This window comes from Phascolarctos cinereus, unplaced genomic scaffold, assembly GCF_003287225.1.
Source record: "Phascolarctos cinereus isolate Bilbo 61053 unplaced genomic scaffold, phaCin_HiC Scaffold_4;HRSCAF=312, whole genome shotgun sequence".
NCBI lineage: Eukaryota > Metazoa > Chordata > Mammalia > Diprotodontia > Phascolarctidae > Phascolarctos > Phascolarctos cinereus.
The window spans coordinates 414,961,214-414,987,526 of record NW_027555847.1 but is presented as its reverse complement, the minus strand read 5'-3'; the positions used below and the strand labels follow the sequence as shown (position 1 = coordinate 414,987,526).

At 37.7% G+C, this 26,313-nt stretch overlaps 1 protein-coding gene and 1 non-coding gene across 6 annotated transcripts in view; one reads left to right on the top strand and one right to left on the bottom strand.

Moving 5' to 3' along the window:
* The window catches only part of TRIO (trio Rho guanine nucleotide exchange factor), a 501,384-nt gene that overhangs the window by 15,885 nt on the left and 459,186 nt on the right, over positions 1-26,313 (bottom strand). For 4 of the 5 annotated variants that reach the window (XM_021008648.2, XM_021008649.2, XM_021008651.2 and 1 more), the window contains 11 exons: positions 21,578-21,726; positions 20,429-20,495; positions 18,642-18,745; positions 15,691-15,760; positions 13,672-13,761; positions 12,488-12,580; positions 11,157-11,207; positions 10,799-10,876; positions 9,680-9,871; positions 7,216-7,393; positions 3,697-4,487 (listed from right to left, as the gene is read on the bottom strand). In XM_021008648.2, coding sequence (XP_020864307.1) covers positions 3,697-4,487; positions 7,216-7,393; positions 9,680-9,871; positions 10,799-10,876; positions 11,157-11,207; positions 12,488-12,580; positions 13,672-13,761; positions 15,691-15,760; positions 18,642-18,745; positions 20,429-20,495; positions 21,578-21,726 — 1,863 coding nt within the window. The remainder of the gene's footprint in view (positions 1-3,696; positions 4,488-7,215; positions 7,394-9,679; positions 9,872-10,798; positions 10,877-11,156; positions 11,208-12,487; positions 12,581-13,671; positions 13,762-15,690; positions 15,761-18,641; positions 18,746-20,428; positions 20,496-21,577; positions 21,727-26,313) is intronic. The other variant, XM_021008653.2, reaches the window with a different exon arrangement.
* LOC144457340 (U4atac minor spliceosomal RNA) lies at positions 15,102-15,227 on the top strand. Its single transcript, XR_013486653.1, has one exon. It is a non-coding gene; the product is annotated as a U4atac minor spliceosomal RNA (small nuclear RNA).

Here is a 26,313-nt window from a genome sequence, read left to right as displayed (position 1 = left end):
AGGGTATTATAAAAGTTTCCCAAGTATGTCTAAGAAGTGCTGAGGCCCTGAAAATAGCCATTAGGGGCCACTTTTATGCTATTCAACTAACAATATGGAGTACAACTGTCTAAGAGTATTGGTAGAGATTAATCAATGACAAATAGAAATGGCAAAGATATATTTTAATTTTACTGAAAATTACGGGGCCTTGGCATCCTACTTATAATATTCATTTACTTTTAACTAATTTTGGTCTGCCATTAAAGACATATTTGTAAATGATAAAATGTCAGAATTGGGAAAGATCATAGAGATATAGCTAATTCTATCTCCTTTTAGAGATGAGGAACTGAGTTCAAGACAGGTTTAGTGACTTGCTAACAATTACCCAAATTTAATGGTAGAACCTGGATTAGAACCTAGGTCTCCTGACTTCCAGCTCAAAATTCTTTCCATTACATCTTGCTATTTAAATGTGTTCAACCACTATAATTAACTTAGGTGTTGGAGATTTGCTCTAAAACATGTCTTTAGAAGAATGTTCTAGGCAAAAATAAAACAAGTCTAATTCAATTGTAGTAAAAATATGTAAGTTATGTGCTCACATAGTGGAGTCATAGAATGGTTTTATAACTGTAAAAGTAAACTAGATTTTCTTTTCTTTTAAAGAGATTTGCATTTTATTTACATCTTCTGTTTTTATTTCACAGTGCTCAAACCCAATTTTCAAGCAAGTGTGTTAACAGTGGTATAACGAAGGGGTAAAATATTTGGAAGAGCACTGGCGTGAGAAGACCTGGGTTCAAATTCCAGCTCTTGCGCTTGCTGGTTCATGTGAAATGCGGAAAGTAGTCTCACCAGTCTGCGCCTTTGTTTCCTAATCTGTAAAAAGAGGGCACAGAACTAGATACTCGCTAAGGTTCTTTCAGGTGTATAAAACCCTGAATTTCAAGGAACAATTTCTTCATGTTTGACCACTGTTATTAAAAAAATCAGCTACTGTAGGCTATGTATTTATAGGTATGCGTACACACAAATACACATGTGTACACAACACATAACACATATGTATATTCATATGTGTATCTATATATACACATACCTATAAACATTAAAACTGTATATATTTGTATGTTATATATGTATACATGTATATGTCAACAGGTATGGAGAAATTAATATATGCACGTGTGTATATATACATATATACCATATATGTATTATATGGCGTGCATGTAAATAACAGCTGATCTAGTACATAGGACCAGGTTTACTTTATAGTGTAACTCTTGCTTTATTCCTGTTTTTGGACATATTTCTCCTGGCCTATTGCTTACATATTGGGAAGTGATTACTCAGACTCCCAGGCTATCCACTGAAAGTTAAGTGGAAAGGACTCAGGATTTAGGAGAAGAGAGTTATTTTTAACCTTAATGGTTAAATGACTAAAACATTTAAAAGTTGACGTATGCCAGGATATACGGTACTTACAAAACTAGAAGGAAATTAGTTGTTTTAGGTTTTCCAGGTTTAGTGGAGGAATTCTAGGTACTTTCCCCAAACTCTCACCTCATTAATGAGGCCTTCCCGAGGTCTGCACTGTACGACAGGCAGTCTTACCTCCCCTAAATCACTATTTGGTAATTGCCCCTTCTCTTGGCATAACCAAATGAGAAAATGCAGAAAATAGGAGCAGGCAAACCCTTAATGGGAGGTTCTTCTTACCCTGACCCCTACACCTCATTAACCTATAAAAGCCTGTGTGGTTTCTTTATTAATATGGTATATTTGACATGTAATTTGCTTTACCTTAGAATGTAAATTCCTAAAAAGAAAAAGCAATATTGTAGGTATCACTTTGAACAAGCTTAGTAAGAACCTATCACCAAGAAGAAAATGATGTGCTTTTTGGTCAGAAGTTGTCCCTTTCATCCTCTAAAATTTACACTGTAGTACTGTGGAAAATCCTTCTTTAACATTTTTATTTTTAGATAATGAGAAAGTGTCAAAGTTAGACTGAGGCTAAGTGCTGGTCCCTGTCCGCTTTTATAAGGACGTAGTTTAAGAATAGGACTAGGCATTCCAGTTTTAATACAAGCCTACACACACCTTGCAAGGCTGGACAATTCATCTCACTTTTGCTATTCTCAAAATTGAAAAAAAAACTTGATTCTGTTAACAGAGACTAAGACTACACTGCAATATAAACACCAAGGACCAGCTTCTTAAATCTTTTGACCAGTTCGATCTAAAAATTGAATTAAATGATAATTTTAAAAGGAAAAAAAAAAGATGAGACCAAGTTAATCTAAGTGAACCCTCAACAGAAGACCAGAAGGAAAAGAGAATACATGCAAAGCAAGGGTGATTTTCCCCCCCAGGTAGAAATACCCTTTTTTTTTTTAAAGGAAACATACATAAGAGATTTTAAAAGATATCAGAACATCTAATCATTAAAATAGTTTTTTCAAGTGCATGCTTTTAGAACAGTGTTATAGGCTAGGTGACAGTCACTGAAACCGGAAAGGAGCTGGGCAGAATAGTAAGGAAACCCAAAAAATGAAGAAAAAACCCCCCACCCCATCAACCAACCAACCAATTGATCAACCCACCGACCGACTTGCAAACACAACACTGAGGTGAGGGGTGAATAAGGACTTCAAGGCTCCTCTCACAAAGGAAGGGGCGCCCCCATTGGGCAATTGGCTGGGTGGGTCAGTGGGCACTAAAACTGTCATAGGTCCCTTGGTGGTAGTTGCTGTTTCCTTGGGGTGTGGGGAAGGGGGATGTCATCCAGAGTCTCTTGATAATCCTGCTTTGCCCCCTCCCCCTCCAAAAATATGCAAATGTTGAGTCTCCAGATGCCCTCAAACAGTCTCTCTCTCTCTCTCTCTCTCTCTCTCTCTCTCTCTCTCTCTCTCTCTCTCTCTCTCTCTCTCTCTCTCTCTCTCTCTCTCTCTCTCTTCTGGAGTGAAACTTGGGGGGGAGAAAATATTTCCACTTAGATTATTTTGTGGCAGCAATTCTACTACTCCCCCCCCCCATTTTGTTTCAGTTTATTTGAGTTGTTAGTTGGAAGTTTTCTTGAGTTTTTGTTTTTTAAAAATTCTCTCAGCAGATGAATGAAAAAAAAATGCTGCAAAGTCAATTAGGGCTGAAGGGAGCAAAACCAAGCAGAGTAGCAAGTGTAAAAGTACAGGTCTCATTTAAATAAAGAAACAAGTGTAAAATAATTCCCCTCCCTCTCAAAAAAAAAGTGTGAGGGAGGGAGGCAGAGGTGAAACCAACCCTCCCCAACACAATCTGCTAGCTGGAAATAAAAGATTTAATGACGGCACATTCAGGAGGTTAATTAACTGCCTTCTCTTATTAGGAAGACAAAAAGAGAGCAAGGAGAGCAGTTAGTAGAAATCAGAGCTAGTGATTTACATTTTCAGCAGAGGCAAAGGAATCACAACTATGGTTAGAAGGCTTTTGTATTCCTGTGTCTGTATACATATGGCTCAGGTCTGGGGTTTATGTATACACACACACTCACACATACATAGAAGCTACATATGTGTCTACTTTGTCAAGGCACAGGAGGTACTGCGACAGTTGATTATTTCAGAGCAGGGCAGCAGTGGAGAGCCAGAAGTTAGTACGAAGGAGAGTGATGGTAACACGGGAAGGTTTTAGAAGAGCTCGCAGGACAGAAGTGCTCCGCGCTCTTACCCCATTACTCTGGGTGGAGTGCACTGACTGCTCGCTGGTCGAGGAGCACGTGCTCATGCGGTCTGTGTCCTTGCTGTGTGACGAGTGGCGATGGACCTGCCTCTGGAGGGAGTCACTGTCCCCGGGAAAAGTGAAGGAGCCGGGGCGGCTGGCGGGAGATGCTGGGATGGAGCTCCAAAAGGAGCCCCCCTTCTGAAGGGGGCTGCTGGGTGGAAATAACTCCTTGCCAAAAGGAGAAGGGAGAGTCGTGGAGAGGGGAGAGTTCAGCGGGGAGATGGCTCCAGGTCTTGGCTTCCCCAGCGTCAAGGACCCTAGGCTGCTCCTTGAACGGTTGTCCTCTATGCTCCCTCGAGTTTCCTTGTGGGGTCCATCCTGGGTTGAGCTGGAAACATTCCCAGGTGTCTTCCGGGGACTCTCAATGACTTTCATCTTGGGAATTTTCTCCGCTTCTCTCTCAGGACCCTCTGGCTCTCCACTGGGAGGATGCCTGTTTGGCTGGCTGAGGCCAGTTTCTAAGGAGGTGTTGCTGTGAGATGGCAGGGAAGGATTGGGAATGGACATACCTGACATCTTGTCTGCCTCTGCCTGGGCTGAGGCTGCAGAGGAGACCAGGACTGGGGAGTGGTGTCTGACAGGCTGCGGGATCCGGGACGGCCTGCTGCGGCTAGAGCTGGGGATTCCGCTGCAGCTGCCGGGGCCGCTGCTGTGGTTGCTGCTGCTGGGACCAGGGCTGCTGCTGCCACCGCTGCCACCACTGTGGTTCCTCTGGTACTCAATTGGTGAAGTCAAGGCTGGTGGAAGCAGGAGAGAAAGACAAGAAGGGTGAGAATGGGACCATGCAACTCCTTATCACAAAGATATATGAAAAACTGAAAAGTCAGTGCTGGTGGAACAATGGATACAGCACTGGGCCTGGAGTCGGGAAGACCCAAGTTAAAAATCTGGCCTCAGACTAGCTGTGTGAAGAATATTACTACCAAGGGGCAGCTAGATGGTGCAGTGGATAGAGCACCAGCCCTGAAGTCAGGAGGACCTGAGTTCAAATCCAGCCTCACACCAAATACTTGACACTTACTAGCTGTGTGACCCTGGGCAAGTCACTTAACCCCAACTGCCTAAAAAAAAAATACTACTACAAATCACAGCCGCTAAAATTTATATAGTGCTTACCATGTGCCATGCACTGCAAGAAGAACTTTATGATTATTATCCCATTTGATCCTCACAACTAACCTGGGAGGTAAGTGCTATTATTATCCTTATTTTACAGATGAGGAAACTGAGGCAAATAGTTAAATGATTTGCCCAGGATCACATACGTAGAATTTGGGCAAGTCATTTCACCTCTGTTTGCCTTAGTTTCCTCAACTGTAAGATGAGATATTAATAGCACCTACCTCCCAGGGTTGTTGTGAGGATCAAATGAGGTGATATTTGTAAAAGTGCTCAGCACAATGCCTGGCACAAAGTACATGCTATAGAAATGCTTACTCCCTTCCATTCTCCTATCTACATGAAGTAGAAAAACAAAAGATCCTTATGTTGTAAAATTTTCCTACATAAAGGAAAAAGGTTACTTGTCCAATAAAACACGTGTACGCATGGGTTACGGTTAGAATTCCACGTGCAAGAAATGCCAACTTAAATAAAGAAGTACAGAGTTGTTCAGCATGTCACTTTTGCATCTCTGGTCAGAGAAATAAGTTACATTTGACTGAAGCAATTGGGATGATGTGTTATATATAATCCATGTAAAAAGAAGGACCCACTAGACACTTAGAAGGATTCTCTGGTGACTTTGTTATCATAGTAAACTGAGGGGCAGTGAGGTGGTGCAGTGGAAAGAGCACCTGGCCTGGAGTTGGCAGACTCATCTTTTGAGTTCAAATCCAGCCTCAGACACTTAATAGCTATGTGATCCTGGACAAGTCATTTAATCCTGTTTGCCTCAGTTTCCTCATCTATAAAATGAACAGGAGAAGGAAATGGCAAACCACTCAAGTATCTTTGCCAGGAAAACTCCAAACAGGATCATGAAGAAATTGACATAACTGACATAATTGACAACTGAACAACAACAAATGTCTCTGAGAGATGGCTGTAACTTGCTTTTCTAGTACATATCAGAGGCTGAATTTGAACCGAGGCCTCCTTGACTCCCAAGTGTAGCATTCCAGCCACTACTCCATGAGGCTAGAGAATATCAATCTAAAAAGTCCAGGAGAATTGCTGCTTTAGAGAAAGGTGATGACAAAGGACATTTCCTGGGCAGGGCAGTGACTATCGTGTGACTGACTGGATCTGGAGCATAATGCTGCTTTTAAAATATCCTACTAGTTTTTATCCTGCTAGCAAGATGCCTTATTGGCATGGCTCACTGGATATCATCAGAGGTCCCATCCAGCGTCAGGGCTATAATCCTATGATCTCCTAAATGCTACTCACTAAGTATTTCTATATGATGTTACCACTAGGAGAGAATAGGAAGGTCAAAAAGCACATTTACAGAATTTGTTTTCATTTCCACCTGAAGGAGACAAAATGCACTCTAAAGACATTTCACTGATCCCCTGAAATGTGGCTGTTATAAAGAACTTTTCTAATCATAACTGCAAAAGAACTTAAGAAAAGAATGATCTGAGATCTGCAGTCTGGATATGATACTTGGGTTAACACAAATCTTATTACAAGTGCCAACATTACTATTTAGTCAAAGATGCTAAATGACCTTTATATTTTGCTGAGCGATTATTTTACCCCACTTTCATATAAGATTCAAAGTGTGGAGGTGGTGCTATTATGACAGTGAACACTTAGCCTGTTAGTTTTGGGTGTATTCACAGAACACAGGCACAAAATGTCCTTCCAATCAATTACTTTCCAATCTGTGGGCTTTAAGACAAAACATTTTAGAAAAGCCTGCTGTCTATGTTCTTCAAAGATGACCTGGGAAAAAGGACAATTGTAGCCTGCTACAAGGGAAGAGAAGTTAGTTGTAACTCTAGGTCACTGAAGGCAGTAGCCAAAGGGAGAGACACACTAATGTTTCATTGGACCCATTTTCTTTCTAGTTGTTTTGTAATTCTTCCATAATAACTCATTCCATAAGAATGACAATACTAGCTCTTGTTTCTTAACAGAGGGTGGAGGTGTGGGTTGGAAACACAGTTTAGTGGTTGGAATGCAAAACTCTCCAGCTCCATTTCCAAATCTGTAAATGTTCTCCACCCCCACCATGGATTTTGGCCAGTTTCCTTTAAATGTTCATGCACCTAGCAACAGAAGGAATCTTCTCTATATTATAGCACTATCACAAAGTTTGTAGACTTACCAACCAGTATTTTTTACTAGAAATGGAAACCCAATGGACAGTTTCTCTACACCTAAGGTATCTGACCAACTGAGCCAGGATAGAAAAATTCACACTAGACACCAGAAAGAAGGAAATGAGGTGTGTTGGTGGTAGGGAGGGGAAGGTATAGCTGTCTCTAAAGGAGTGAGTGTCATTAATTGCTTTACCATTTAAAAAGTTGCGCTGGTTTTCCAAAATTTGGTTAATTTCATGGATCCATGTTTGCCGGACCCCTGGACTGGAGGAATGTAAAACAAAGGTCTCCACGACATCCCCTGTTCTTGATGTCAGTGCAAATTTACAAGGATCATTGTCTACATTTTCCTCCAAGCAAAGACAACTCACCTACAAGTAAGAAAACCATTTGTTACAAATTAATTCTTGTAAGCAAAGGTTAAATGTGAAGTAGCCCTTTTCTTGTTGAGCCACAATCTAATACTTCCAGACCTGAGCTTCCCAAGGTTATTTGTCATTGCCACTGAGTGGGGTTTTCCCAGGTGGTGGGGGAGGGAATCAGTAATTTCATCTGTGGAGGGAATTTCTTTTACTAACACAGGTCAGCAACTCTTTTTCAACTTGAGTCTTACAGACTCAGTGAGAGTGGGCAATGAGAGGTTAAGTCACTTGTCCAGGGTAATGAAGCAAATATGGGTAAGATGTGGGACTTGAACCCAGGTCTTCTTGAGTCCAAGCCTGGCTTTCTGTTCATTATGCCATAATGACCCTCTGAAGGCAACACATGGTTTAAATATGATTTAATTAGTGGCTTAGGCAAATGCAATAGAAATGTTATTTAGAGCATATAAGTATAGCATCCAGAATGATGGAGATGATGGTACTCTACTTTGATCAGATCATGTCTAGGCTACTATGTTCAATCCTAGGTGCCATATTTTAGGAGATTCTGACAAACTAGAATATTTCTACAGGAGGGAGAAGATACTGATGAGACTTGATAGCATGCCAAAGGTTAATTGGTTGAAATAACTAGGGACTTTTAGCCTGAATTAGAAATGACATGGGGGTAACATTAATGTTTTCTTCATACGTTTGAAGGGCTGCTATGTAGAAGTATTAGATTTATTCTGATTGACCCTACTGGAGACTCTACTGGGCAAAATGAGGATGAATGGGTGGGATGTATTAGGTAGGGTTATTTTGGCTCAGTCTAGGAACCTCTTAATAATTATAGCTTTATCAAAACAGAATATATTGTCTCATAAAGAGAATACTGAATTCCTGAAGTTTTCAAGCTAAGGCTGAATCACTGATTGTTGGGGATGCCAAAGAGGATATTCATGTAACAGGCAGGGGGCTGGACTAGGTAACTTCTAAATTTCTAAGTTCATAGGACCATATATTTAGACCTGGAAAGGACCCAGGAGGCCATTGAGTCCAAGCTCCTATTTTACAGATGAGAAACTGAAGTCAAGAAACGTTAAGTGCCTTGCTCTGGATCACACAGCTACTATCTGAAGAAGAATTTGAACCCAGGTCTTTTTGATTTTAAGTCCAATACACTGTCCTCTATGTAATGTCACCTCACCTCTTCTTTACTCTTCTGGGATTCAGTGATTCTATGAAATTCAAAGAATAGGAATGCCAATAAAACAAACAACTTGTTGGGTGATCCAGCAGTCATAGTTAAGCTTTCTGTGAACTTCATTCTCCACCCTCAAAAGGAAAGGGAAATTTTGAAATGGTTGTGTTCTTTTAAAACTTTGAATACATTTTGTAAAATCCAACTCTGATGCTTCTTCAGAGAGCGGAAGTGACCTCAGGTGCTAGAAGGGAAATCCTCATAATTTCTACTGGGTTACAAAGACTTTAATTAGGGATCTAGCAGTAGTCTAAATGTGTGGTCCAAAAGCAGGTAGGTGGCACGGTGGATAGAACGCAGAACACCTGAGTTCTAATCTGGCCCCAGATACTTACTAGTTATGTGACCCTGGACAAATCACTTAACCTCAGTTTGCCTCAGTTTCCTCATCTGTAAAATGGGGATGATAATAAAATAGCACTTATCTCCCAGGGTTGTTATGAGCATCAAATGAGGTAATAATTATAAAATGCTTAGCACAATGTCTGGCACACAGTAAGTGCTATATAAATGTTATAATATTATTATTATTATTATTATTATTATTATTATTATTATTATTATTATCTAGGCACACACTACTCCCCGCAATCCTTATTGTCACATGAACATGTTTTTTACATGACACTTAAAGGGTGAGGACACAGATATAATCTAAAATTAGGTATTCTTATGATGGAAAAAAGACTGGAAACTTCAGACTAATGATTGTGTATATAAGTCATTTGTTCAGACAATAAGTAGAGTTGAGACAAGCAGTGAAAAGATGAAACCAAAGTTACTGAAATATAATTATGAGTATAATCTGTTGTTTAAATTATATGTATAATTATAATTATAATATAATAATTACATTACATTGGCAAATGAAGTACTTTAAATGTGTTATCAAAGTTCAAGGGCTAGGGTATAAATATCACCAAAAAGAAAAAAAAATAGGTTATATTGTACAAAGTAGGTTTAATAGCATCCATGGATACAAATGCACATACATCTCCCCCCTCCCTGATACACATTCGAGCACACATTACCTTGATGCTATTTTTAAACAAGAATCCTGGCATGGAGAAACCCTTTTTTTTGTCAAGTGGCTCACTGAAAATAACGATTTGCTCAAAGAGAAAAACACGTCTCTCTTTGCAGCGAGGCAGAAGACCTGCATCCTGGTCTGTGACCAAGAATGTGTCCTGTAGAAGCAGCTTACCCTGGGCTACGATTTTACCCTGAAACAAGAAATTACCAAGTTAAGATTTCTTCAAGTTCTGCTTAGGCTTTCTCAAGCCAAAACACTGTTTCTTCTCTACTAGTGACAAAAATTAATCTACAGATCTTTTTGAGAAAGTATAATTCTCAATATTAAAGTGGCTTCTGCTCCAAAAAGAATTGTCCTCAAAATCCATGTAGTGTTGACATATATCACAACCTTTATCCACAACAGAAATTCATATTATACTAAAAAAAAATTCTAACACACAGAATTCTTGAGAAATGCAAATAAATACTTATTATAAACACCAATCCAGAGAAGAAAGAACTTCTCTACCTCCTTACTTGGAGGAACAGAATTAAAAAGCAAAAAACAACCAACAATAAACCAGTTCAAGTTCTCTAAGAATTCCAGGGCTGAGAACAAGTTAATTGGCTAAACTGCCTTGAAGAGAAATTTGTGGTACTTAAGATGAATCAAGGGTCCAACAGCTCAGCCCTAAAGTATAACTGCTGTTAACCACAAAAGGGGCAGGTTAGCATATGGGTTGGATAATTAGAAATACAACTGCCTGAAGACAATCCACTTATGGTACACATGATACTGAGCATTAAATACCAGGGATTAAAAATACAGCCCTGAAACAGCAGAGGGCTCCAGACTCACATGTGCCCAATTTGAGGACAGAAGGGTCCCACAACAGATTGTGAGCTCCAAGGCAGAGGCTATCTTTTGACTTTCTTGGCTTTCATAAATGCTTACAGACCCACTGACAATATCAAATGAGTAGAAAAGAAGTCAAAGGAAAAGAAAAGTGTAAAAGAAAGGTTAAAGAACAGAAACTGGGAATAAAAGCTCAGGCTGGGGAATATGGCACTAATCTAAGACAAAAGGAAAGTCACAGAAATCAGAGATGGAGTTCTTAGATAAATATTGGCATTACATCAAATCCTTGCAGGCGACCAACATTCATCATGTCGTTGCACCGCTTTGGTACTATACACATGACTTCTACAGCTCTCTGTTGGGAGGGGGAGAAAAGCAAAGGTTGATTTTTTTTTTTGAGAAAGTGTAATACAACAATTAATAATTAAATATACAATAAATAAACAATTAAAATAGAGCCCAAGAGTCTTTTCCCCCATTTACCGCCCCGCCCCTACCTCTACCTAAATGTGTAAGAGATAAGTAGCACTACAACAATTCAATTAGTGACTGAAAAACTGCTGGATACTCCATAAAGTAATCTGTGTGTTGGTAAGCAAACCTAGGAGAAAAACTCAGGAGAAAAAAGGGCATACCTCTAGTTCTGTTGTGTCCAGACTAGCTTTTTTGGAATATTTGAGGAAATCCTGTAAGGCAAATGGAAAGCTATTTGGATTTGGAGCTACAGCATCTCTCATTAAATACCATCACCATCACCATCATCATCATCGCTAACATTTACATAGCATCTACTATGTGCCTGGCCCTGTTCTAAGCCTTTTACAAATATTATCTCATTTGATAACCTGAGAGGTAGGTGCTATTATTATCTCCATTTTACAGTTGAGGAAACTGAGGCAAACAGAGGTTAAGTGTTTTGCCCAAGGTCACACATCTAGTAAGTATCTGGGGCCTGATTTGAACTCAGATCTTCCTGACTCCAGGCCCAATGCTCTATGCATGGCGTCACCTAGATGCCTAAAATGAAGTTTGCTCTTTCTGTGCTTGAAAAGCACTAAAATGAGAGACAACAACAGAGAACTGTACTTATTTTAGCTTAGAATGACGACGTGTTCCTCATGACAGCTATTTCTACCATTACAGATAAGTTCCAAATGCCACATCATAAGGAAGTGGGAAGAAAATCTATGTTTGCCATCTTCTTTCGCTATATAAATCTATATAATATTACTCTTACATTTTTCAAAGTTTACCAAAAGGAAATGGCAGGAGTTAGAAGCTGTCAAAGACTCTAAAAGCTAGTAGCAAGAAGATAAACAAAAATACATTTAAAGTAGGTGGAATAACACCTTACAATTGTACAACACCCTCCATTTACACTGTAAAAGCTCTTGCATGAGTAGAGTTGTTTGCATCTTGTTTCCCTCATTAGAATGTGAGCTCTTTGAGGGCAGCAACCATGTCTTTGACTTTCTTTGTATCCCAAGTGCTTGGTATATAGAGTAAATGCTTAATAAATGCTTTTTGCAACTGGTACTTTGCAAAGAAAATAAAAACATGTGGTCTCATTTGAGATTTCCTTCTTTCCTCCCTACTTCCTTCCATGGGCTCTGTGGGTAGAATGCTGATTTGGGATCCTGGGAAATCTGGTTCAAATCCTGTCTCACTTAACTGTGTGATCCTAGGCAAATCACTTAACTTCTCTCCACCCTAGTAGCTTCATCTATAAAATGGGGATAAAAACGGCACTTATATTCACAGGGTTGTTATAAGAATCAAATGAGATAACATCTGTAAAGTGCTTTGTAAATGTTAAATTGCTACATAAATGCTAGTTATTACTCATTCAGTTTAGAAGGAAACAAAAATCCCCCAAACATTTTCTTCTCCCAGTGTTGGCCACTATCTTCCCAAGTGAGTTCTTTAAACCTTGATTTCCTTAGACGGACACCTCATGTGATCTCACCTTCAGTAACAGTTGGTATTTCATAATTCTTTGCACTGGTTTTATTAGCAGATCTGTGAGTTGCAATCTATGGCCCAGTCGTTGCTTTAAATCCTGTGGTTAAAAAAACAAAAAGGGCTTTAACTTAAATGTCCCCCCGGCCCCATAATAGTATTCTATTTTTTCCAATTATATGTAAAGATAGTTTTTAACATTCATTTTTATAAGATTTTGAGTTCCAAATTTTTCTCCCTCCCCTCTCCAAGTCAGCAAGCAATTTGATATAGGTTATAAATATTCAATCATGTTGAACATATTTCCATGTTAGTCATGTTGTGAAAGAAGAATCAGTACAAAGGGAAAAAACCAAGATAAAGAGAAAACAAAAAAAAGTGAAAATAGTATGTTTCAATCTGCATTCAGACTCCATAGTTCTTTTTTCTGGATGTGGACAGCATTTCCATCATGAGGTTTTTGGAACTGTCTTAGATCATCGTATTGCTGAGAAGAGCTAAGTCTATAATCATTGCACAACGTTGCTGTTACTATGTACAATGTTCTCCTGGTTCTGCTCACTTCACTCAGCATCAGTTCACACAAGTCTTAAATATGGTTTTAAAAGGACTACCTACCTTAGTAATCATTACAATCAGAAAGGTCAACTTCAAAACAGGCAACAAATCTAATCTTCAAGGATCTGAAGACCCGCTCTCTGCTCACATATAAATTCCTTTCTGGGCCATTTTAAATTCAACTAGTACAATTTTAACTTCTCAGAATCTCCAAAGTTTCATACTTCACACTTTCTGAAGCTGTTGTTCCAAATGATTCACTTGGGTTTACTTAGCTGACTTTTTTGCAACAGATTTCTTTTTTGCTGGAAGTGAGCCAATTTTATTTGAACTGCAGAATGGGGCTAAAAGTCAGAAACGATGCTATTTTGAGTTCATGATAAGCTAAAAAGCCTTCAGTCAAAGACGGCTGTGGCTCCAGTTTTAACTATGCATTCTGAAATCAAGCATCACACTTTACATTGACATTTGGTTCTCCTGTTATAGGAATATCAGGTGTGGTATTCATATCACTTGGTCTGAAACCTAGTCTTCCGAGGTTTAACTAAACCTCTTGTGAGGAAAACACTAATTAGAGTTTTGAAATACAAACATGTCCAAAGGCCCATACTTTTGTTGTTTTGTGTGACTTACCTCAAAAAATGTATCAATGTATTCTGAGACAATGTGCTCAGACTTTGGTTTATTTTGACAATAAACTATGTACATGTGCAACCGTCTCTCCTGTGAATTAAATTTAAGAAAAGTAAACAAGTCAGCTTGAAAAGGCAAAAGTTTTAGAAGGAATATTAACATTTTAAAAAGGAATATTTTAAAAACAAAACTTTGTATTGGTAAAGCTCTGGAGATATTTCAGATATACAAATCAGCTAGCACAGTATGTGTGGCACATAGTAGGCACTTAATAAATGTTTACTGATTAATTATGCTATGTTTTGTAATAGCACCTTTTTCCACATTTGGTTCAAATGCTGGATTTCATTTTCTTCCTGAATTACCAGAGTACCGATCTACATGTGAAGTCCCTGAGGCACTGAAAGATTAGCTAAATTGGTTGATGCCACAGTAGGACTGGGGGCCAGGAAAGAGTCTCTTCTTGCGATGATACAGGGGAAAAAACTGTGCCCCTAGCCTTCTGAGAAAGAGCTCACAACTTCTGAACTTTGGAAAAACGTATTTCAGTATCCTTAAGAACTAGAGTGTGGAGAAGATAAGTCAGGGAACAAGCAAATAAGCCCCAAGGCAGGAACAAAAACATTTTCCCATTGTTAAATCATATAACTAGATGACATGTGTGAACAGCCAAACCTATTTTTTAATGCGTTCCACATGTTGCTCTTCTAAAGATCCAGTGTAATGCTCAATCCTGCCATTTTCCATTAGCTACATATTCTCTGTTCAATTAATAAGACTCCTCTCAAAAAAATAGAGTGTTTTACAACAGAAACCATGTACTTAAGTCCCAAGTAACCAAAATTTCATTTTCCTCAGCCAGCCACTTAATTCCGCAGAATCTAATAAGCAGAAATGGCCAAAGATATTATGAGGTATCAGGTGAAAGAACTGATAATCAACTTAATCATTTGTGGTAATGGAGGTAAGAAGGCTAAATCAAAGAAAATAATGACTAATCAGTAGGGCGTTTGCCCTATTGGTATTGGAAGACAATCAGATACATCAATATAAGACATCTGACTGGATTCACACACTCATCCTGATTTAGATGGGGTGTTGATCTGAGCTAGTTAAAGACCTATCTGGGAGCAGACAATTACAATACTGGTTCTTAATTTTTTTCCCCTCATAGCACAGTATTTCTTGCCATGAGGCACTGTAGGACACTGAATGTTTAATTTGGCAACACCATGTGAGAGTTAGACTCACACATGTGTAGTTTCCCATGAAAATAAAAGCAGCTTAAAAAAAAAACCAAAAAAAAAAACTCTGCTAGTTCAAGGTCTGACATGTTTTGGGGTTATTGTGTACATGTAAAGGCAAGTTTTGTTTACTTTGGGAATACTGTTCTTACCATATTACACACATTAACTAAGTAAAATTTCTGAACCATCCTCTTCTTGGGGTTGCGTTACTGCCCAATGAACGTCTAGTGAGGACAGTACTGCTAATGCCTATACAACACACACGCATCTCTTAAAGCTTTGTTTTAACATGATGCAATTTTTGGAACCCCCCCCCCATAGTTATTTTAAAGCAAAAAAAATTTGTGTAAAATTTCTATTAAAAACCATCTAATAATTTTTGTTTGTTTAAAATAACACAATGCCCAAATTTTTGCAGCATACCTAGAGAAACTTATGGCATGTTCTTTGTGAACTAATGACCTTCAACAGAAATAATTTTGGACAACTGCTTGTTAACTGTAATGACAACTCAGTGACTTAAATTTATATTTAATTTAAAAATGATTACAAAAAATAGTAAACATAAATAAAATTTAACTTGCTTTGCATATATTTGTGTTAAATAAGTGAATCTCAATACATTAAACCTATACTATTAATTTCAATATGATTTTCAATATAATGTGTTTTTATTCCCTACTTGAGCTTGTCACTAATTTGTTAAAATGATTAAGCATTACTTACTTCACTTGAATGAAATAATGAAAATCAACAGAAACATGATGCTTACATGCTTAACAAAAAGGGATCCTAGTTTTTCTGGATCTTCAAGGCACTTTTCCAATTCTCCTAAAAAGAAGCTGAAACAGAGGGAAACTATGTTATTGACTTGCTTTGCCCAAATAAGGCCATTAACATGGATCACAAGTATACAGCTGAAAGGGACCTTATCAAGAATCTGGTCCAACCTCCTCATTTTACTGACAAGTAAACTGGGGCCCTGCAAGGCGAGGTCACCCAAGGTAGTAAAAGGCAGAGCCAAGATTTTCATCCAGATTGTCTGACTCAAGATTCAAGATTCTTCTCCTCAACATGATACTTCTCAAGAAAGCTAAGGCTGCTGGAGGTGAAGGGTCACTTAACTAGTATCTGTGGCTGGATTCAAACTCAGGGCTTCCCGACTTTCAAATCTAGTTCTCTATGCACTAGGTCACACTGCCTTTCCACTTTTCTGCTCTCCTATTCACCTCATACAATTGCAGCTTTTGGTTAAATTGCCTGGTTTTGCCAAGAACAAGAGGGGGCGATGTAAAATGAAATGGGTACTTAGTCTGTAGAAAACATTTTGTTAAGGTACAATGGAGATAAAAAGAATTAAGTGGTCTAAGAAAGAAAACCAGAAATTACAGAGGAACAGTTTTAGACCTGTAACCTATTTTTTTTTTGGTTCAATTGAATGAAATCCCTCTTTCTCTCTCTCTCTCTCTGCAAGGCAATTAGGGTTAAGTGACTTGCCCAGGGTTACACAGCTAGTAAGTGTCAAGTGTATGAGTCCATATTTGAACTCAGGTCCTCCTCCAGGCCTAGTGCTCTATCTACTGAGCTACCTAGCTGTGCCCCTACATCTTTTCTTTCTGGTACTGATGTCTTTTCAATTATAAAAACATAAAACATAAACTCACAAAATTTCAGATTTGGAAAGGATTCCAAAGGTCCATCTAGTTCCCTCTGCAATAACCTCGACAAATTTCTGCTTTTAGGATTTACAAGCTCTTTCTTCCCAACAACCTTGCTTTTAAGCAACAGGAAGCTCACATTCTCCTGAGGCAGTCATTGCACTTCTGGGTGTCAATCATTAGAAAAAACTTCTAGTACTGTGCTCCTGTAACTCCTACCCACATGCAAAGTGCTTTACATACATTATCTCAAGTGAGCCTCACAAGTACTCTGTGAGATAGGTTATTATCCCCTTTTTACAGATGAGGACACTGAGACTCAGAAGTCAAGCAGATCATAGTTACTGAACTAAGTATCAGATGCAGGATTTAAATCCCTGACACTAATTATAGGTTTTACTCTTATAGCACATTATAGTACAAATCACTTTCCTAAAAAAAAAAAAAGAGAGAAATCCTAAGGGTTTATTAGTATAAGTTATTAATTCTATTTTACACATGGGGAAACAGAGGCTGAAGTAGTTTAGCTAACTTGTCTTTGGTCACATAGTTAGTCAGGTCTTCTAACTCCAAATTTCCTACTCTTTTCACTATATTATGGTAGTAATCATCATACTCTCATGCCAATTAGACCTATAAGCAGCTATTGAAGATAATAATATGTATATGAACACAGCAGGCTCTGAATCAACTCTAATCACTAAACTTAAAATTTCTTCTTGTTAACTGTCTTTAAAAGTCTTTGCTATTTGACTTTCTTTTCCCTTTTCTCCTATGACTTTAATCAAAAGGGAGGTCTGCCTTATTAAAAAAAAAATCTGTTTTAGGCCCAAGGGTAAACAAAAGTATAAGACATGAATTTGATAACAGCCTTTATTGAAAACATTAGCCAGAATATAGTCTTCAGCCCAGGCATACTAAACTCTGGTCTCTGAACTGATACTAGTTATTCTCATTCATTCATTCACTAAACATATATTTAGCACCTATTGTATACAAGGTCTCCCTGGCTTTGTACATTAGTAGATATTACAAATGAGCAAATGCATGCGTATTGGGAGTTCAAGTTCAAAAAATTATTTACTGACAGGTTATGGAATCAGAATAATTTGCTAAGTGTTGATTAAGAGAAAATATTTTCCAGAGTGAAGAAGGCTATATTTATCAGGCATGCTTTTAAAGGTCAATGGAAAAATGTCCTTTAAGAACATCCAGCTCCCTTTTCTCTAATTCTATGATAAATGAGATACTTCTAAATCTGTATTTGGATGACTAAGTGAACCAAAACATCTGGAGGGAAGATCCTGTACAAATAGCCAGGACCCATTTATATCTTGTCACTTATATAGCCTATTATATGTGGGAGATATAATTATAAATGGGGAGGGTGTAGTGGCAGAGTAGGAAGGCTAGAAGATATGGTTTTGAACCCAAGCTAATTGGCTATATGATCTCGGGTCACTAACAGCTTCAGTTTTCTCATCTGTGAAATGGATTTCACACTATGCTACCCACTTTCACAGATTGTTGGAAAGAAAGAGCTTTGTAAATCTTGAAGCACTATATAAATGTGAGCTATTATTTTTATAAATGAATACAATTGGTCTTCTGGCTTATAAGACAGACTTGAGTTTGGGTTAGCATGAAACAGATTCTAATTATCCCTAGATGAACTAATAAATTTTAATTTGTGATCCTGTAAAGCTGAGAATGAAATTCAGACTCGGGGTGACTCTAAAGAGGCATAGACACATAATGACGTCATATCTAAGCAACTGGGCAGTGAGCTGGCCATTCCTTCCTTAGTAGCTTTTCTTTACTGCAATACACATATGTACACACACACACACACACACACACACACACACAGATATACATACATACATACAAATATATATATATATATATGTAAAAGAAAACCTAGCTTACAATACAAGGCAGGTAGCAAAATAAAGTAAATCACCATTTATCTGAAGTAAAACAACATGCACTCATCAAATAACTTTATTTAATTAGACATTAAATTTTCTTAATTAAAAATTTAAATAGGTTATGTTATACATACTCTCTGTGCCAATCATAAATCTGATGGATGTTGCCAAATACAATCTTATCTTTTCCTTTCATGTCATCAGGGACACCATCTTCTTTCATAAGTGCCATGTATCCCTGTAATTGGAGATTTCTTTTTAAAACCCATTTTCATTCCATGCCATGTCTCAATAATACAACAAAGTCCCTCTTCCCCATAAAAAACAAAAACAACTCTAAAGTTGCTGCCTTGTAAAAATATATTCAAATGTATCAGTCTCAAGAGCAAAATATCCCCTAGTTTTTTTCTTATTACCAATTCATTTAAAACAAAAGCAACATGAAATGTAGATACAACTCACACTGGAAATGTATGATAAGACTGATTAATACCATTTCTCCTGATTTGACCTTAATTGTTTCATGTATATTGATCAAAGTTCATCTAAGGAACTTATGAAGTTTTACAAATGTGAAAAAACTTTTAAAGACACAACCCTTTATTATTAAGTGAGGGAGTAAACATTATATACTCATATAAACATAAATATATATATGTACTCGACTCAGATAAACCCAAAGAGACAACTTTATATTTCTTATCTTATATAATTAATATAATGAGGAATTAAAACATAAACAGTAGTGTTGGATACAGGAAGGAGGTGGGAAATCTAATTACTTTTTAAGAGTTCAATACAAACTAAAATGTGCAGCCCAGATATGATCTTAATATTAACTTAGTGTAATTCATCATGCAGAGGTTCTTTTAATAAGTTAAAAATGTGCTAAAGGCAAAGCAAGCACATACTTGGAATGATTTCTTGTGTGTGCATGCGCTCGTGTGTGTGTGTGTGTGTGTGTATAAAATACACACATAGCTATGCCTCAACTACACAGCCTAGGTTCCATGTAGCTTCTTATATTACATAGTCAGTTTTAGTAAACTACTGGCTTGAGTGGAATATATACCCAAACACTGCCAAGTAATGGGCAAACTTCCAAAGCTGAAATGATACTTAAAACATATACCATAAAATACAACATTTCAAATGAACTGAGTCAAAATATTTATGATATAATCATAGATATTTATAAAATCAATGGACTTGGGCTTTAGACTCATTTTAGAAATAGCCCTTAATCTAATCAGAATGACATTTCTAGTTAAGGCAACCACAGCAGACATCAGCTACATGGAGTACTGAGTAACTTCTGTTCTTATGTAATGATATATTATTTGTTGTGTTCTCAACTATCATCAAATTACTTAAGACGGCCTCAAAGCTATTTTTTGAACAACATCTCCTGAATACAAGGGTTAAGTTAAAGATGGAATAAAATCTATAGCTGTAGCATACTTTGGCTCAGAGAAATTAAAGACACTGTCACTTCTGCTTTACCAAAAATATTTGCAAGGGGTATAATTAAAGGCAAGCCTCTTATGTTACAAGCACTTAGCATGGTGCCTAGCACATAGTAGGTGGTTAATAAAAGTTTATTGATTGATAATAGATGTCACAATTAACATATTGGCAAAAATTAGTCTAACAGTAAAGCAAGAGGTATGTTGTGTAGATTAGATAAGAGAATTTTAATTCAGCTTTATAAGCTAAAGGGTTAAATGATATATGTCTTAGAAGAACCTATTTATTTTTCTTGTGAATAATAGTATTTTTAGAAACCTGTGGAAAGTGCCAATGCTAAATTTTTTTTTAAACACAATATATCTTTGGGTAACAGGGAAAAAAAACCACTCAGGTAATTGAGGTAACATGATTAAAATACTGATGATATATATATATATATATATTTATATACCTCAACTACATAACCTAGGTCCCGTACATAGTCCCGCTCTGTCTCCACTAATTCTTGTAGGACATAGCTGTAAAAAAGAAAAAAAAAGTTTACCACAGACAACATTTGTAGACTGCGAAATATAGTATTTGATGGGAGTTTCATATCTTTGGCTCGAATAGATTTGTTCCTTTACAAAAACAGATGACTCTCAATACCTAAATTTTGAGAATGGGTTGTTTTAAAGTCCCCTGTGTATGGAATAACCTCTGAGTTTAAATAACTAACTCAATAGAGTCACTGTGATAAATACATAGAAAGTTTTTAATGAACTTCCACTCACAGATACACATTCTAATTGTATTCCACCAAAATCTGGATTCAAAGTGAAACTGCCAGAAGGCAGAAGACAAAATGGGACTAGGATATGTCTTGTTTCCAAATTGTCGTGTTAAAGCAAACACCAAACAAAGTAATTATTTTCTTAACAGTCTGGTGACACTAGGTTTTCATAGGAAACAGAAGAGGAGAGTAAAATTTAGATATATGATGCTATGGCTCTGATTATACCATTTGGAATAAAATGAAATATTATTTGTAAAGTATTTACTACAGAGTCTGGGACACGGTAGGCACTTAATAAATGTGTCTTCCTTCCCCTTACCGCTGTGGAAGTGAAGTTTATTAACTCTATAATGCCACTCAGACAATAAAGGAAATAAATTACTTCATACTAAATGGAACCCTGAACTGCTCTGAAAAAGCTAGTGAATATTCATAAATGAAGAATTTTACTTAATTTCTAAGAAATATTTAGATCATATATTTTGTAGCTTTTTTTAAACGGTAGCAGCTATCGTATGATAAATGAATGACTTCAATTATATCTTGGAAAAAATTTTTATGTGAATCCTCTAGGACTGCAGAAAAATTGTGGCTGAAGTTAGACACAATATATTCCTGAAACTAAAGGAGGGCTATTTCTAAGTAAGAAATGTGAAAAACAATATCGCACAAATGCTTCAAGCTTTGATTCCTAACGAAAAACTTTGTGACTTCTAATAATCTTAATTCAAAATGGTAGCAATCACATTTTTAAAAGTGGGCAGGAACTTGAGGTTACAGACTAAGAAATAATAATAACTTTTTTTAAAGGAAAGTCAATCTTACTGTCGTCTCTTTAAAGAGCTGGATTTTCTTTCTTCCATCTCATCAATGGGTGAAGAGGAGGACAGGAGGGAATTGTCTGAAGGGTTGAAAGATGGGCTACTACTATCACCTTGGTCTACTAAGAGTGAGCTAGGACGATCTTCCAGTGCCTAAACCCAAAAGACACAATGACAAAAAATATTTATTAGCAGCAATACTATTTTCTCTTACATTGACTGGTTATACTGACTTCATCATATTACTAACTAGAATCACAAGTAATTTTGTTAGGTCAGAAATTAAATAACAAATGTACTTAACTATATTTTTAAACAAAGCAGGAAAACTGAATAACTGAAAGTAGGTAGAGAAGGAAGAAAAGGAGAAATATAAAGACATTTAAACTTATGTGAATTAATATAGTTTGCACAGTAATAAATGATGAAAATAGTAAGAGCCAGCTTCAGTCAGCTCTGGTATCTACTTTCTGGTACCTACAGATTCATGATATTTATCAATTTTAGCTAATTCTTTTCAGATATATCTCTGACAAATGAGATCTTACTGTTATTCATTTTAGAAGTATGCAGTTTCTTACTTCTCAGTTTTAAAGGGAATTATCCTCATTTGTCTGATAGGGATTGTCCTCCCTTAAATGTACCTGGTCACAGATCTAACTCATAGGGATCACAGGAGTCAAACATGGAAAGGTTAACAGCTTATTAAACAGTTATATTACAGTTGATGAAACTGAATCCTAGAGAAATTAAATGACTTTACCTAAGGTGAACTAGATAGAAAGGCACAGTTCATTAGATGCAAACCTAGGCAAAAGCTTTGCCTTGCTGTATTATGTGCACTCATTCAAAAATGTTGAAAGCTATTATTTCATGCTATATCTACAGGGGCTAGGCTAGGCCCTCAGTCTTTTCTATTACTGGTTTGTTTTTAGAACCTGCACCAAACCTCTACCTAATATTGCAGGCCACATTGATCTCTTCTTCCTCTTAACCATCACTGCACTATAAACAGGACCACCAAGTTTAGCATTCGATACTTCTCTCATTGTTTCATGTGTGTTAGGTTTGTCTCCCTTAAAGGAAAATTTCTCTTTGACTCTCCTTTACATCAACCACAATCCTCTGCAGGCCCAGAGTAGGTATTCAGTAATTACTTGTTGACTGTCCGATTGAACTAGAAAGGTACAGAAGATGATGTACTCATTCTTGTGATGCACTCCCCTTTGGACAGAATACATCATATAAACTAAAGGAATAATTGTTGTGACTACCATGCTTTACTCAGACCTTTAATGTTAAACTGGATGCTTCTATTCTAGAAAAGCCAACAGATGAATTTTTGTTCTTCCATCTCTCAATCACAGCTGTGGTTTTCAGGACAAAAAGAACAGTACAGCAAAATCTTATTCACTTGAAACTCATGGAATTAGAAGGAGCAAGGTCTATATTGTGTGTCATTTTTTGCTGAAGAAGATTAGTATATCTAGCCAGCTTCAGATTTAGAACTATTTTGAATAAACAGATCTTGGCTTATACTGTAGGAAGTTTACCCTAAATAACAAATCTTGATTTGTGTAGGCCAAGTTCTTTGAGAGGAAGCCACCAAAGCCTGGGACAATGAAGGGGGTTAATTTATGGTCTTCTTAGACTGTCTGGATTTACAGAGGAACAGCTGAAGTTCATTAGGCTGATTGTCCACTTGAAAGGAAAAACAACAATCTGGTCAAAGTGCCAGACCCTCCCCTAGATACAGAGGAAGAAGCTAGAGTGACTCCACTGGGGATAGCCACCGAATCCACTCATGTGAATTCAAGTCCCCAAGGGGGAAAAGTCTGAATAGAGATGGTGGCAGGAGATGGGAATGTGGAGTTTCCTGGCATGAGAAGATTTGATCAGGAAAAGAAAAAGCCAGTGATAACAGAAACTGTAAGGCTTAACTTCCTCTCAAAAAAAGGTTTATTTCATACATAGGGACTCTTCTGAGACTATCCTTCTGTGTCTGTCTCTTTACCAAGCAGAGAACAGAGGCCTAGTTGGAATGGAGCTCCCAAGTTCCTGAATGAATTTAAACATGCTCTTTAGTGCTGGCCTTGGAAAAGAGGCAAACCTGAAACACGCCACTAGACATGTGATTACTAAATGTAACTATTTTCCATGCAATGGGTCATGCACTGCATGAAACCAGTATTTGGGATTTCTCATATGCAAGGGCATCTAACCAACAATGAATGTCATTTAAGCCGTGCCTGCACTACACCCGGGCAGCTAGGTGGCACAGTGGATAGAGCACTGGGCTTAGATTCAGAAAGATCCATATTCTTGAGTTAAAATCTGGTCTCAGACACTTACTAGCTGGGTGACCCTGGGCAAGTCACTTAACCCCGTATGCCTCAATTTCTTATCTGTAAGATGAGATGGAGAAGGAAATGGCAAACCACTTCGGTATCCTTGCTCAGAAAACCCAAAATGGGGTCATGAAAAGTTGGACGTGACTGAACAAAGTACTGTACCTTGCTAGTTTCACCTCCACAAACATCTCTGAACTGGTTGTCTCCCATTCCTGGAAGGTTTTCCTTTCTTACCTCTTGCTCCTGGAATCCTAGGTTTCCTTCAGGACTTGCCTTTGACCTGAGAAGCTTTCCCTGGTTCCCCCAATCTTCTAGTTCCTTCCCTCTGAAGGTTAACTTGTGTCTACTTTGTATGTTTTGCCTTTGCCTATATGTGCCCACACATAACACGCCGTAGTGGATAGGGCATTGGACATAAAGTCAGGAAGACCTGGTTTCAAATTCTGCCTCAGATACCTACTAGCTTTTGTGCTTATTATTTTGTTCCCTGTTTCTACATTGTCTTTCCCTCCCACCACTCCAAAGTCAGTTGAATTGTATCCATTATTTACAGCTCAGCCTGAATGCTGCCTTCTTCATGAGACTTTCCCTGTTCTCTGGGCCGCAGTTTCCTCTATGCTCTTTTGTAGCTTTACATCCACGATCCCATGTTGTCTCCCATGTTAGAATGCACACTCCCTAGGGGCAGAGAACACCGCGCTGGGTGCCATGGAGACACAGCACAGAGGACAGTCTCTGGTAGGAGGATGTAAAACATACATAGATAAATATAATACAAAGTAATAGGGGTGAGTGCATTGGAGGTACAAATAAATGCTGTAGGAGTATGAAAGGAAGAATTAATGACTGGGAAGAACAGGAAAAGTTTCCTGAAGAAGGCAGCATTCCAGCTGAGCTATAAATAATGGATATAAATTCGACAGACTGGAGTGGTGGGAGGGAAGGATATTGCAGGAACACAGAACAGGATAATAAGCAAAGGCTTATAGAGAGGCCAGAGAGGCAGTAAAATATAGTGTGCTTATAGGACACTGATTTCTCCTGCTTGGTTGGAGTGTAAACTACAGTGGAAAGGGATAATAATGACATGAGCCTGGAAAGGTAGGGTAGTACCAGACTGGGGAGGGCTTTGAATGCTAAACAAAGCTATCTGAACTCCGTGGTCAACGGACATCCACTGAAGGGTTGTGAAGAGCCAGGGCCAGATCTATGCATAAGAAAGAGCATTTTGTCAGTGGTATTAAGATTTGGAGAGGAGAAGATATGTTAGAAGGTTATTTCAGTAATCCAGGTAAGTGATAATGAATGCCTTACTAGGGTCGTGCTAGTGACAATATAAAAGAGGCGGCAGATGACAGGTTTACGTGGAGATGGAACTAGATAATACACTGTCATCAATAGGTACTATGGTTACACAGGATTTACTTTTGCCATTCTATGATGCTCAGTCATGTCATATATCTCCTGGATATGGAGGTTGGAGGGGCAGCTAGGTGGCACAGTGGATAGACCACTGGCCCTGAAGTCAGGAGAACCCAAGTTCAAATCCAGGCTCAGATACTTACTAGCTGTGTGACCCTGGGCAAGTCACATAACCTCTTGGTGCCTCAGTTTTCTTATCTATAAAACACAGATAATAACAGCACCTACCTCCCAGGATCAAATGAAATAACACTTGTAAAGCACAAACCAAACTATCATATGATGACGACTATGACAATGATGATAATGTATGTTGTTACTACTATATGTATGTAATATATAATTATATAATACACTATGTAATGTAATATATTACATTATACATGGAACTTAAGGGTCAGAAAAAATGAGTTGGGATTCTGACCCTGTCATTTACTAGCTTTTCAATTTTGGACTAGAATCTAATATCCTTTCCATCTCTGACATTCTGTAAAACTGCAGGAAACCAATAGTTTCCTGGGACAAACTGACATATAGTATGAATCTTGGCTGCTAAATCTGGAGTTTTAGTTTCCTTGAATGTTGGCTATTTGGCAAATGAACCACACCCCAATGATATCATAGGCAGCATTTTATAGGACATACTCATTCAGTGTACATAATCAAAAAGGTATGGCCACACTGGAAATGACCTCCTAGGAGATGAGCCAACAGAAAATGAACAAGAGTGATTTGGGACCTGTGGTGAGAAGCCCACCACAAGGGAATATATACAGCAATGATTCAGACTAATGGGACACTGGCAAAGCCTGTGAATGTTACGATGAGTCACCTGTCACTGGAAGTTTTCATTTATAAAAACCTGCCATGGAGGGGGGCAAGGGAAGAGGGAGCTGTTGTTTGGAACTAAGCCACATTTGGTCCATGTTTCTTTTATTTAAAAAAAAAAAAGAGGTCAGAATACAAA